Source organism: Nelumbo lutea, chromosome 1 (assembly GCF_056320005.1).
Source record: "Nelumbo lutea isolate HS-2025 chromosome 1, American lotus-T2T, whole genome shotgun sequence".
Lineage (NCBI taxonomy): Eukaryota > Viridiplantae > Streptophyta > Magnoliopsida > Proteales > Nelumbonaceae > Nelumbo > Nelumbo lutea.
This window is the reverse complement of record NC_142684.1, coordinates 94,608,322-94,623,499: the sequence shown is the minus strand read 5'-3', so window position 1 is coordinate 94,623,499 and position 15,178 is coordinate 94,608,322. Positions and strand designations below refer to the sequence as shown.

Here is a 15,178-nt window from a genome sequence, read left to right as displayed (position 1 = left end):
CCAATAGGAATTGGTTGACATGTTGGCATCCCAGCCATTGTTTGTGGTGCAAAAATTCTTATGCTGTCTTACTTATTATCTACATAAACCCCCAGCTTGTGCGTTTACGCATGCAAAGAAAGAATGCACTCGGGCAGTTATTTGACATCTTTCCATGAGAGTGGTGCTGGTGCTTTATCATCATGTTTGCACTTACAATTCATATTATCAGCTGTATTTAATATGAACAGTTTAAGCATCATCCTACAAGGATGGTAATCCCATAGTTTATTAAGGAGCATTGTGATTCTATTTTCCTTCATGACAGGGATCTCTGCCAAGCCCGAATGTTGCTGACTTTGCAATGATGTGGTCAGGACACAGATGGTTTGCATAAGGCGATGGAGAAGGCAATTGCCAGAAGTGATGTAAGTTGTGTCACTTGTTTTCTAATTATATGTTTTTTTCCCGTCATGAAGTGTTAGTGGTTTGTTCATATTGTTGCCAAAAATTAGATAGCTTGTGTCCCTCTGCTTTCTCAATTCATTTTTATCATTTATTTATATTGTTGATAAATGCACCCTAATTTCTATCATATATTGTTTAGAGTGGGTTCCATGTTAGGAAAGTAACTTTTGAAGTCATTCTAAGCATAATTAATAAATCGGAGGTAATTTGAATATTTCTCACATAATATCCTACCATTAGCTACATATGTGAGTAGAAGCAATGCAAACTATGTCCAAATTAATACTAAAGCATTGTCAACAAAGTGTCACATCTTCAGAAAAAAGTTCAGTGTTTTCACAAGGAAAAGGATATTAAAGGACAATCCTTTTCAAATAAAATATCCACCAATTTCTGTTTCATGATATTAATTGTTTGATTTACCATGTAGTGTATTTGGAAGTCAATAGTGGAGTTGTAGAAGCCATGGTACTTCATATTTCCTCCCTGTTCATAAATTATTTGATGTGTGCACTATTATGTTACAGGACAGTATCATGATGATGTTTCTCATTTCACCTTGCTTGGTTATAAATGGTTGTATGTGGGATGCTTAACTTTTTTATTAGCTTATAGCTCCTATATAAGCTATGGTGCATAATTGTCTAGGGGAGCTAGGATTCCTTACTGAACCTTGCTTTGTTTAACATGGTCAAGTGTTTGGGACTGTGGGGATGAAAGTGTGGTGCATTGGCAAGGCAAGCATTGACTGCAGCTAGAGAGGCAGGCTTCATGGCGAGTTACAACAGATTAGTGCTCATTTGCTGGAGGGTAATTTGATAGTTGTGCTGGAGGGTAATTTGATAATTGTGCTTGGTTGCTTGTATGAGCAATTAGTGATCATTAGACTCATGATGCATGGCAAGAGAGAACCTGATGCGGATGGAAGTTCCTCATTTTTATCAAGAAGGTAGTCAAGGGGGCTGACTTTCATACTAGTGTAGGGCTTGGTCATTCAAACTCAATTAGGTAGCAGGATAGGCAAATCCTTGAGATTGAGGACTTTGTCAGAGGCTACAGATTGATTATTGTAGTAATCTACCTGTTCTCAGCATCTTACATTTAGAGTTTTGTGTTACAAAGGATGGGGCACAGCCACTTCTTGTCCAACTGTAGCTGTTGAGTTAATGAAAGAGAGAATAGCTTTTCTTAAATATGTGGTTGGTTGCCTTGAGGAGAAATGATTAGGAACTTTCTTCCACATTTTAAAACCACATGCCGAAAATATATTCTAGCTTATTTTAGCATTTTTCATTATAACTTCAACTTATGAAAAAATTCAATTTCAATGTTTTAATTTCCAGGTAACTATTTACCATTACTTAGTTCTCTGTTCTCGAGGTTTGTTTGTTTTTATAATGGAATGGTCGTGGTATGTATTATTTTCATATTACAAAAAAATAATGATTAACTAGTACTTTCTTTAATGGTTTAATGCAAAATCAAAGGAACACATGCATATCCAGTATGTTTGGCCTGTGGATTTAGTTGTATATCACAATAAAGATAACCATTTTATGGAATTTGGTAGATATTATGGTTTAATAAAAATAACTTTTATTCTCAATATGTAAAACAGCTAGATTAGTATCTTTTGACATTGTGTATATCAATGTTTGACCTAGTTCAACTTTAAAAGCTATCTTTTTGTTCCTTTTTGTCTTCTTATACCAAGCTAATATGCAAGGGGCAAGGACATGTATATAAAATAATACTTGTTTTTTCTGTTTCTTTATTTCTGTACTTTTTGCTTGAATTCTGCAATAGTTTCTTTTGTTTACGTTTGAGTAAAGAAAGTGTAACATACTGAGTCTTCACACTCACCATACATTTTGTGTACCGTTTTTGACACTAATAAACATGCCCATCTCCAAGAATCTTCCAATCATTTTATTTACAGTATCTCTCTCCAAGCCATTACTGAAGGAAAAAACATAAGTAACACCAGTTATTGATATCTCCTGAAACTATAGGGCTCGTGGTCTGGTTCTTCACCTTCCCATTCAGTCATAGAGAAAGCATTAGCAAACCAACCAAAATCTTGTGAGCGGGAGATTGATAGAAGATTCTTGAAGCTAGGGGAAAAAATAGCATCTGGATCTTGTGGAGATTTGTAAGTTGCAAATAATATTAGAAATATGCCACTTCTGACCATTTTGTGTTACAATTTCAATCTCTGTTGCTCACTATGTCTTTTTGAAAGGTATCATGGAGTTTACTCAGGTGAGGATGTTGCTGTTAAAGTTCTTAGATCTGAGCATCTGAATGAAGCCTTGGAGGTAGAGTTTACCCAGGAAGTACTGATCCTAAGGTGAATATTTGCATGTTACTATGTTACTTTTCTTATTCATTTGGTTCCTAATTTTAAAACTATTGAATGAATGAGATCCTGTTAAATTGTGACACAAACTACCCAACAGATTCTAACTTTTCATGTATACATACAAGTGAGTAGACTTTTTGATGTTATTTTGTATTTTTCTTGTTGTTTTGCATTCTTCCAATAAAAGGAAAGCAAAGATCATAAAATAATTTGAGAATTCCCTTGCAGACATGATTTTGGATTATGGATACATCTAATTATCTTTTTATATAAGTAGACGTCAGTTTTGAACCCTAATAGATTTCAGGTTCAAAAATAGAAGAAAAGGTATAGAGAAGAGAGGAGAAAGAGAAGAGAGAGCAGTAGAACACAAGAGTTGAAAAGAGGGACAGAATCTTAATGTTCTGCTGCCGCCACTTTATTTAGTATTTATAGGTTATGCTCATTACATGGAAAGGACAGATCTGCCCTTAGTATTTACATAACAAATAGAATAAAATAAAACTGAAATAACCAACTGATCACCAGCTAACCCTAGGATGACTAGAACACATTCTACCCTACGAACACAGTGGGACCATAGCTGTGGGGCCCACATCAGTGTTCTCTACACTCTCTCTCAAGTTGGGAATAAATGTTTATCATTCCCAACTTGGAGAGATCCACCTCTAGCTTCTTCCTTGGTACAACTTTGGTGAGGATATCTGCTAGCTGCATGTTGGATGTGATGTACGGGAGACACACTTCTTGTGATGAGACCCTCTCTCGTACAAAATGTCGATCAACTTCAATATGTTTAGTTCTGTCATGCTGCACCGGATTGTGTGCTATATTAATAGCCGCTTGATTATCACAATACAACATCAGCGGCTTCTCATACTCAATACCCAACTCCTCAAGTAGTGATCTCAGCCATAGAATTTCAGCCGCTCCATTAGCCATTGACCTGTATTCAGCTTCAGCACTAGATCGGGAGACAACACTCTGTTTTTTATTCCTCCAAGAGACAAGGTTACCTACCACAGGGGCACAATATCCAGAGGTAGACCTTCTGTCATCAACACTCCCAGCCCAATCGGCATCCGTATAGACCTCCACCTTCATGTGGTCATTGTTCTTGAACAATATACCTCTACCCGGGCATCTCTTCAAGTATGCTATTATTCTTTCTACTGCAAGAAGGTGCGTGGTTCTAGGAGAATGCATGTACTGGCTAACAATATTAACTACATAACTGATATCTGGTCGAGTGAGGCAGAGATATAAGAGCTTTCCCACTAATCGCTGGAACATAACTTTGTCTTCAAGAGGCTCCCCATTCTCTGCACAATTCCTGTGGTTCTGTTCAATGGGTGTATCCGTAGGCTTTGTTGGATAGTTTTGTATGCCCTTAGCTTCAATCAGAATGATGTACTTTATGAGTTTATTGTAAATGAATAAAAGTACATATTTGATTCATGTTCCCTTGGTATGTTTTTGTGTAATACCCTTAAACTGGACACTTAATGAGACTCGTGTTAGTTTAGAATGTTCACAGCCAGTGGGTTGGTCTGGGGCTATCCTGATAAGGCTGACACTGTGGTGCCACCAAGTCGGTTGGGGTGGCCTGTCTCAGCTGCCAGGGTGAGACCCTAGGCACATACAGTGTAGGATTAATTGAATCTTTGAACTGGACCAGATTTCCAGTATTGCCCTGGACCTTGGAGATTGATGGGCAAAACTGGAAAGTTACACCCGACCCCTAGACTCGATTATGATATTGCACTAGGTGTCGGATTGGGCTGTCTTTGATGTACCAATCAGTGAGATCCTTAGCGGGGGTCAAAACCTGGGTATGTTGGGACAGTCTGAGAATTCATCTGAGTGGGTGATCATAGTGACAGGATCAACCCCTTTGTTGAACAAAGGTAATGATCGAGGATGCATTCTCACTAATGGAAACCAAGACTGCCGGCAGCCGATTTCAATTGTTGAGATTTGTTTTGCAAAGTATATTTTATATGAGATATAAAAGTATATATATTATGGTTTCTAAAATGTTTCCAAAAGGTTTTAATTCCCGGGATCCATATAAGTAGAGAGTGCAACACTGTTTCTTGTAGCCGAGGGAGAGGTCCTCTCTTGTCGGGTAGTGTATGATCATTATGGGCTGAGAGTTTAAATGTAAGACCATTGAGGATAATACATGTTGGGCTAATCTTGCATCTACCCATAGTCCCTGGGTGTTACAAGGTGGTTTGGCTCAGGGACCACTTAGGGTAAGTGTTGGGCCCATAGAGCCCATTTGATGGGTTTCAGGGGGTGCACTGTCCATAGTAGTGTATTTGGTTAGGCCTTGTAACAAAGGCTGGGTCGAACCCATGTGGCTGATGTGTAGATCAATGCTTGGGTCCCACACCATACAAGGAAGCCCATCTGGGCAGCAGTTAGGAAGGATAAGTGAGCACATAAGCTTAATGAGCCTAAAGCCCATTTCGAACTAGACTTATTTAATAAGTTAAATATGGGCGAATTCTGAGATGGATCAGCAGATAGGATAGGGTCTTAACCCTATCCACTCAGAGAGTCCAGATCTGAATATGATTCAGATCTAAAAACCTCTTAATGAGATTAGGAGAAAGCTGATCTAATCTGCAGATAAGATAAGGGTTTATCCTTATCACATAAGGGGATGTCTGATCCAACTCCTGATTGGATTGGGAGTTGATCCTTTGGGTTTACAAAAGAAGGAGGGGACGACAGCCTTTAGTAGAATCATATAATCAGATCCTCTTCAGAGTTGAAATTACAGAAGAAAGATTTCTACAATCCCTACAAAGATCTTTCTTGTCGCCTCCTTCCTATAGCCGCCAGACATCTAGTTCGATCTCTAGTTTGGGAGAAGTCAAGATTCGATCTTGACATCAGTTCTTTGAGAAAGAATTGATAGAAAGCTGTGCTCACGTGCCATCCTGCTGTTTTTGTGAAGGACAGAGTTCTTGGAGAAGAACACTGCTGATTTTGCTCCATCCTACACTGCACCATCTTCAGTGGAAGCAGTCTTTGGATCATTCCTTGAGCGTGAACACCTTCGTTGGGAGATATCATTTCTCCGTATCAGGTATAATCCTCTCCTACTCCTTTTGGTTCAGATCTGGTTCAGTTATGGTTCAAGATTGATCCATGAAAATATGATTTTCATGATAGTGAATGCGATTCCCAGTTGAAAGGGAGAGAAAATTTTTTGAAATTCGCCCCTTTATTCCGCAAGATTTGGGCGTCCATACGATGGATCTCTCATCCCTTCAGGCTTGACACCTAACTTTCCAGTTTCCGCCAACAGATCTAGAACATGTTTCCTCTGAGAGACAAAGATCCCCTGTTTAGATCTAGCAACCTCAATACCTAAAAAATACCGTAGTGCACCAAGATCTTTCACCTCAAACTCTTGATGAATGAGCTGTTTGAGGGACTCAATCTCATGGCTATCATTTCCTGTCACCACAATATCATCAACATATACTACAAGTAGTGTTAGAGAGGACTCCACCCTCTTGATGAACAGTGTATGATCTGACTGGGCCTGCACGTAACCGAACTTCCCAAGGGCTAGTCTGAATCTATTGAACCAAGCTCTAGGTGACTGTTTCAAACCATACAATGCCTTATTGAGCCGACAGACCTTCTTACCTGTCTCTGTATCATAGAATCCAAGAGGCAACTGCATGTAAACCTCTTCCTACAAGTCTCCATTCAGAAAAGCATTTTTAACATCCATTTGGTACAAAGGCCAAGTGTGGCTTGCTGCAAGAGATAATAGAACTCGAATGGTGGTCATCTTGGCTACTGGGGCAAATGTCTCCAAGTAATCTATACCATAAGTCTGGGTGAACCCTTTTGCAACTAGCCGAGCTTTGTACCTCTCAATGGAGCCATCCGCATTGTGCTTCACAGTAAATACCCATCTGCATCCAACTGGTTTTTTTCCTTTGGGCAAATCAACTAGCTCCCATATATTATTTTTCAACAGGGCATCCATTTTAACTTGCATTGCACCTCTTCACTCCGGGACTGATAGGGCTTCTTGCACTGTTCTTGGAATAGGGACATTAGCAACGGAAGTAAAATAGGACCTGTAGGAGGGAGATAGGCGATCATAGGATAAAAACTAGGAAATGCAGTGGGCTGTAGATGTGGTGCAATGTCGTTTTCCTTTACGGATGGCAATGGGAAGGTCAAGGTCGTCTGCAAGGGGTGAAGTGGCAACAATGGAAGGAGTCTCTGTGGGTCCTGGGACTGTAATACCTGGACTTGGAGCTGCAGAAGAGGTTGGAGCTGGCCACTCTCAACCTGCTTGCATTGCTTGTGATAGACTCTCAACTCCTGATCCCTCTGACCACTCTCACTACTACAACCCTCATCACGCAATGGAATAGGTAAAGGAACAGCCCCAAAAGTATTAACCCTACCCTCATTGCGCTCCCCCTGAAGAAAAGGACCCAAATCCCCACTCTCACTGCTCTCCCCCTGAGGAGAAACCCGAGAATAATAGGGTGTCTCCTCAAAGAAAGTGACATCCATGGAGACAAACTTCTTCCCTGAGACAGGATCATAGCAACAATAACCCTTTTGGGTGTGTGCATAACCAAGAAAGATGCATTTGGAGACCTTTGGTTCGAACTTGGAGTGATGGGGTCTGAGAAGCTGAACAAAACAGGTACAACCAAATGTTTTAAGGGGAACATCAAACAACTCCTCATTTGGGTATAGAAGGGAAAAATGAGGTTTCATATCAAGAACCCGGGAAGGAACCCGATTAATAAGATATACCGCTGTGAGTATAGCATCACCCTAGAAGCGAATAGGGACATTGGAGGTAAACATAATACTTCTAGCCACCTCCAAGATGTGCCTATTCTTCCTTTCTGCAACCCCATTCTGCTGAGGTGTATGAGGGATAGTGCTCTGGTGGATGACCCCATGATTAAGAAGGTAAGATGCCAATGGCTTAGTAAAGTATTCCTTTGCATTATCAGATCTAAGAACTTTGATCTTGGCATCAAACTAGGTTAGGATCATTTGGTGGAAGTTTTGGATCAGGGCGGGAACCTAATCTCGTGAACGCATAAGATAAACCCAAGAAAACCGAGTATGGTCATCAACAAATAACAAAAAATATCTGTACCCACCCACAGAAGGGATGCGATATGGCCCCCAAACATCAGTATGCACAAATATCAAACGAACTATTACTCCTTTTATTACTCAATGAATAAGAATTTCTACAATGTTTAGCAAACTCACAACTTTCACATTTCAACTGGGACAACTCAACAAACTCAAACAAAGTAGGAAATAGACTCTTAAAGGACCGAAAAGACAAATGACCCAATCGGTTATGCCAAATATGCCAAAGCATAACCAGACTCACAATCTAAGAAACAAGTGACTTCTTATCCACTGACTCTTCCCGACGAGAACTCTTCCCGAGCAGATAGATCCCATTCGTCTCATGGCCAGTCCCAATCACCACCTTCTTCGTCTCTAGGTCCTGAAAAACACATCAGTTAGGGAAGAAAGTTACTGAGTAGTTCATATGTTTGATAATACTACTAACTGAAAGAATGTTAGTATCAAGTTTAGGAACATGCAAGGCAAAAGACAAGGAGATAGTATCTGACAGTTTGATGTCACCCTTGCTAGAAATGGGGACAAGAGAGCCATCAACAATAGATACTTTATCCCTACTAGAAGATAAATGATAAGTGGTAAATAATGAAGGCAAGCTAGTCATATGGTCGGATGCACTTGAATCTATTACCCAACAGGGTTCAGTAGTACCTGGAGCTGAGGCATGGTAGGCTGAGGCTCGAGTACCTGAATGTGCGAAAACAGATGTGGCAGGGGCTGATGGTGACTGCGGTGACTGAGTTGAGTTCCCAACTTCCTTTTCCAACTGTATTAGAGCAGCCCGAACTGCAGCTAAGGTCTCTAAGGGTGTGCCTCTTGTGCCAGACGAGGATGCTGAATCAGTAGTCATGACCACATGAGCATTACCCTTCTTGCTTCTCAACTTTGCCGGGACCAAATGAGGATGCAGCTTCCAACATGTTTCTTTTGTGTGTTTAGGTTTCTTACAATGCTCACATACCACATCCCTTTTATCTTCCTTCTTCCTGTCCCTCTCTGAATCACCCCCTGATTTGGGTTTAACAGCTACAAGGGCCGGTGTAAGAGGCTGAGGTTGCATCATGACTTTCCTCTTGGTCTCTTCACTATGCACTAAGGAGTATGCCTGATAGAGGGTCACACTATCTCTAGTCAAAATCTGTTGCCGCACAATACCATACTCTGAATTCAGGCCTGCCAGAAACTCAAACACCCTGTTTGTCTCGATGTGCTTTCTATGGGTTTGTGCATCTTTGGAACTCTCCCACTCAAGAGTTCTAAGTGATCAATCTCATGCCACAGGGACTTCAAGGTAGAGAAGTAAACCGAAACCTATGCCATAGGGACTTCAAGGTAGAGAAGTAAACCAAAACCGGTTTCTCTCACTGTTTAAGAGTATTCACTTCACATTTCAATTTATATGCTCTGACAACATTAAGGGGTTGGGAGTAAGTTTCTTTCATAACATCCCATATCTCCTTGGCTGTCTTTGCCCACAAGTAATTTCGGCTGATATGAGGTTGCATGGAATTACACAGCCATGTCATAACCAACTAGTTTTCTTGGACCCACTTGGTATACATGGGGTCTCCCTTGGAGGGTTATTTTACATCTCCCAAGAGATACCCTACTTTACCCCTTCCCCCAATAGCCATCATGGCTGATTGGGCCCATTCCAAATAGTTTGATCCATCAAATCTTATGGTTGTAATCTGAAAACCTGTCTCAGAAACACCATCATAACTGCTGTTCCCAAAACTGCCTTTTGCCTAATTCTTAAACTCCATTTCGGTCAAGAACCAGTAGTCTCAAAAAATAGGGTTACTACAGTCAAAAACAACACTTGGACTATCAATCACAATAAAAAATCAGTATAGAACCAATCTGTATTCACGGTATATGTGCATGAAACAGGTATAAGTCTGATCTGAAACCAATTAGCAAACACAACAGCAATAGTCTGTACAGTTTTCACCCCTTAGAAGAGTTTGAAACCCCAAAAAAGATCTGAAAACAGCTTAGAGAATAATCTGATATGCTGAAGCAGAATTAGGGTTTTAATCAGTCCTTAAAAGAAAATTCTCAGCCACACATTCCAGGCAGTACCATACGGATAAGACTTGTAGTAGGGTAGATCACAAGGTTCAGCCCAACATTAGGGTTTGCCGCAGGGTTAAGACAAAACCCTAGAGAATAGAAGAAAGAAAGGAAGAAAACCCTAGAGTGGTTCGGTCGCCCTTTCTAGATAGGTCCAACCTATCTTCTTTGATTGTACTTCTCTCAAAAAATAAAAAACTTACAAGAGAATGCTGTTCGCTGCCTTCCAAGGTTATCCGAACCCTAGCCTTCTCTGATTCTTCCTGATCACCAACACTCTGCAACCGTGGCAAATCTTTAAACAGCTGCTAAACCCTCTGGCGATCTCCAAGAATCAGTCAACGAACTCTACTTTCTCAGCTTCCAGCCTTAGATGGTTCTCATGTGGTCGGCTGGACTAAACTCACATGAGAAACCCTAGCTCTGATACCAAGTAGACGTTCAAGACTGCTATCAGTCTTGAACCCTAATAGATTTCAGGTTTGAAAATAGAAGAAAAGGTATAGAGAAGAGAGGAGAAAGAGAAGAGAGAGCAGTAGAACACAAGAGTTGAAAGGAGGGACAAAATCTTAATGTTCTGCTGCCGCCACTTTATTTAGTATTTATAGGTTATGCTCATTACATGGAAAGGACAGATCTGCCCTTAGTATTTACATAACAAATGAAATAAATAACAACTGAAATAACCAACTGACCACCAACTAACCCTACAAACACAGTGGGACCATAGCTGTGGGGCCCACATCAGTGTTCTCTACAATATACAAATAAAAAAATGGATAGATATGTAAGTAAAGTATCAGGTTAAGCTTGTTATATAATCCACTCAAATAAGATTTTTCTTGATGGCTTCTACAATTGAACTAGAAGAAAACTGGCAGTTAAATTGGTTAAAATCTTTTGTCATCTTGTTGGTTTTCAATGTGATCAAATTTTCTTATGGCTGGGTAGGGACATTGAGATTCAATACAGCTGGGTGAAGAGGAGTGCCAACTCATTTGCGGATGGGTTGGCCAAGCAAGGAGTGAATAGGGAGGCTGTTTTTTGGGCTAGTTTTTAATTTTCTTTGCATTCCCTGTGTTTTCTGTTTTGGGGGAGCTAAGTTATTTTATCTCCCTTTGTATTCTTTTCCCTCTCTTCTCTTAATTTAATGAAGATGTTATTGATCAAACAAAAAAAAGTGATCAAATTTTCTTGTATTCGGAGAATGTTTTCATTATATGAAATCCAGAAATTCCTATTCTATTTAGTTATTATAACATAGTTGATATTCATGATTTTTCTCATTGCATTAGATTCAGAAAGTATCCTCTCTTGAGTTAGTGAGTTACTAAATTTAGTAGAGCTAGAATTCTTTATTTCCGTACCTGTATATATAAATTTGCCTAGCTCTCTCTCTCTCTCTCTCTCTGTTGTGTGTGGGTATCTGAGTTTCTATGCTTGACACAAATTTATAGAGGTGTGGTATTGAACTCTTGATAGAAATAATTTATCCAAGATATTTTTTGTATGCTTCCATTACCTTTCTGCTCCTTCCATGCCATGAAGTCTAGATAAGTCTTTTACATGCTCCAAATCCTGTTGGGATTTCTCCAAGTTCAATTACTTGTTTCATATCCTTGTCTTTGTACAAAAGTTCTGATATCTATTTACTCTCCCTTTGTTTTATTCTTATGTGAATGTTATAGGGAAGTTCAGCATGGGAATGTTGTCCGTTTTATTGGTGCTTGCACAAAACCTCCACAATTGTGCATAGTGACAGGTGAGAATTTCACATTGGGAATTTGGAATATTTATTTTCAACTTTTCCTGTATTGTTTTGTATTGATATTTCTTTCCTCTAAGGGTTTTCAATCGACATAACTCATGAAATAATGTTGAACATGAAATTACTTATGACATAGGTTATGTAATGTATTATCTTTTCAATCCATGTAATTTGTGTGTATGGATCATGCAATTGTTCATAATATAGGTTATACATACATGATCTTGATCACCCAAACTAAGGGTTTTCAATCGACATAACTCATGAAATAATGTTGAACATGAAATTACTTATGATGTAGGTTATGTATGTATTGTCTTTTCAATCCATGTAATTTGTGAATGGTGTATGGATCATGCAATTGTTCATAATATAGGTTATGCATACATGATCTTGATCACCCAAACTAGTAAATTTTCTCCTATGCAATTGATCTCAATTTAGGTTACGTAGTTAGGGAATGCAAGTTCCTAGTTTTAAAATATGGATATGTGTGGATGTGATCCTACTGTAGGGCGTCCAACAAAATAGGTTTAAGGTGAAAATTCATACCATATGTAGAGGTGCAGATAGATAAAAGGGGAACTTTTGGGTTTAATGATAAGTATTACAGAAAGTTATGGAACCTCTAGGGCTGCTTTGTTGGGTGGCCATAAAGGATATCCTACCTTTATCTTGGTTGTTGGAATTTTATATTCTCTCACAAACCAAAGAACAAAGAAAGATTGCAAAATATATAAAAAAAGAACAAGAATGTACTAGCAGTATTTCCAAGAGGAAAAACAGAAATTTCATTGAATGACAAAAATAATCTGACCATCAAATTACTAGTCTTGATAATCTGTTCCTATGGTTGGATTTATTAGAAGGTACATTCTACTTCCTTTTGGATCTTTATCTATCATGTCATGATTCAGATTAACCTGAGATGGCATTAGATCATCATCATCAAAGTCTTATCCCTACTATATGTAGTTGGTTACATGAATCCTCTTTCACCATTCCATTCTGTCTAGTACCATATCCATTCTTAAATTATGGGTGCCTAAATCATTTTTTACTACAACCAATGACCTTTTGGTCTGCTCCTAACCCTTGTAGTTCCTTCAACTAGCAACAGCTCGCTTTTTCAGGAAGAGTTTGCAGGTATATTGAATTTAAAAACTATGAACTACCTTAATGGTATATATTTTCCATAAATGTGTATGCGAGCCCATGTTTTCTCACCTTGTTGAGTCAGACTTATGGACATGTGTTGGATTTTGATTCCTGTCTTCCATATCCATGCAACATTGGCAGAGAGGAGCACATATAACACATGTAACAGCCTATGCATATTATTATTATTATTATTATACAGAAAAAAATCTGTTTCTAAACTTTTACTTGGGAGCTACCAGAATCCTCGGCAGCAGTAATTTGGACAAGTAAATTAATTTTCAGAAAGGAATGACCGAATCCTGTTTGATGCTAATAGACTAAAATAATGAAGATCTCTTAAAATTCTTGTAAGACTCCCTACTGTTGAACCGAATACCAAACCTTGACTCACACCCATGATCAGTCTTCAATCTTAATTCCCAGAAATTAAAGAAAAAAAACTGGAACAAGAAATTTCTAGTTCCCAAGCAAACCACTTTCATTGGTGGTTGGCAAATGGTGGAAATTAATTTGGTCCATCACTATTATTTTGCAATATAGATAACACTGATTCAAACATGTGGCCCCACCAAATGCTAGCCTGTCCCTGTAATTTTCCCCTGCTTTTCTTTCAATCCAGTTTGGTTTACACAAGTTATCGGAACAGAGAAGAGGGGTAAAATAGGGTTTTTAAAAATTTAAATAGCTAATATGACATAACAGTTAACAGTTCTTAACATTTTAGTAATGGAGGGTATGTTTAAGTCCAGTTGGGTCAACCCACAAGGTATATTTAAGTCTATTTGACAAACATAGGGTGTGTTTAAGTCAATTTATGAAAACTCAGGGCATATTTAAGTCTTTTATCCAAAAATAAATTATATATTTATTTTGAAGTATTTGTACTTTATCATTTAATATTTTCTGCTTGCAGAATATATGCCAGGAGGGAGTCTTTATGATTTTCTACATAAGCATCATAATGCCTTGGAACTCTCTCAATTGTTGAAGTTTGCAATTGATATCTGTAAAGGAATGGAGTATTTGCACCAGAAAAACATAATCCATAGAGATTTGAAGACAGCCAATCTGCTTATGGACACTAACAAGGTATCTAGCATTTGTAAATATTCCTAATGTGATTTAGTTTGCTAAATGTCAAACTTAGCTCAGATTTTCTTTAAACACCTTTGATTACTTGGTATTATGATTCGGCCTTCCCTTGAGTTCTGTTAGTCTGATAACAGCCAAGAAGAGAGAAGAAGAAAGAATAAAGAAAGAGAGAGAGAAAAGAGGAGAAAAGGAGAGAAGAAAAGTCTGGTTCGAATGAGAGAAAAAATTACCTCTCCCATTCAGCCAGACATGTTTTATATTACTAACATAATGGAAAAGACACATGTGCCCTTACTTAAGTAAGGGACACTAGTTCTAATATAATATTACTGATCAGCAACCTCAACATATGTATAAAGATAGAAATACCCCTACATACTCGACACTAACACTCCCCCTCAAGCTGGTGAGTATATATCATATAATCCCAGCTTGTTACATATGTAGTCCACTCTTCCCCGACTCAACCCTTTAGTAAATAAGTCTGCCCATTGGTTCCCTGTGTTAACATATGCAATGTCTATCACTCTATTCAACACCTTCTCTCTCACAAAGTGGCAGTCAACCTCTATGTGCTTGGTTCTTTTATGAAACATCAGATTAGAAGAAGTATGAACTGCAACCTGATTGTCACAGTAGAGCTTCATTGGAGTGTTAACATTATATGCTATCTACTGTAGAAGGTTCCTTAGCCACACTAATTCACAAGTAATATGTGCCATAGCTCTATAATCTGCCTTTGCACTGCTTCTCGCCACGATTGTCTGTTTCTTACATTTCCATGTCACCAGATTATCCCCAAGAAAAGTGCAATAGCCTATGGTAGACCTCCTATCAGACATAGAACGGGCCTAGTCAGCATTAGTATATCCTTCTATTTTAACTTTTCCACCACTTTTGTTTATCAAACCACAACCAGGAGCCCCTTTTAAATACCTCACAATTCTTAGAACCACATCCCAATGAGGAACCCGAGGTTTTTGCATGAATTGACTTACCACACTAACCGCAAATGAAATATCTGGCCGAGTAATGGTTAGGTAGTTCAATTTACCTACAAGTTGTCGGTATCTGTCAAGGTCTTCAAACACTTCACCCATATC

The 15,178-nt window shown here is 38.7% G+C and overlaps 1 protein-coding gene across 3 annotated transcripts in view; it reads left to right on the top strand.

Moving 5' to 3' along the window:
• LOC148876227 (serine/threonine-protein kinase STY46-like) overlaps positions 1–15,178 on the top strand; it is a 64,262-nt gene that overhangs the window by 33,674 nt on the left and 15,410 nt on the right. For all 3 annotated transcript variants that reach the window (XM_088966356.1, XM_088966355.1, XM_088966357.1), the window contains 5 exons: positions 357–407; positions 2,460–2,599; positions 2,690–2,797; positions 11,743–11,816; positions 13,897–14,072. In XM_088966356.1, the coding sequence (XP_088822482.1) occupies positions 357–407; positions 2,460–2,599; positions 2,690–2,797; positions 11,743–11,816; positions 13,897–14,072 (549 nt within the window). The remainder of the gene's footprint in view (positions 1–356; positions 408–2,459; positions 2,600–2,689; positions 2,798–11,742; positions 11,817–13,896; positions 14,073–15,178) is intronic.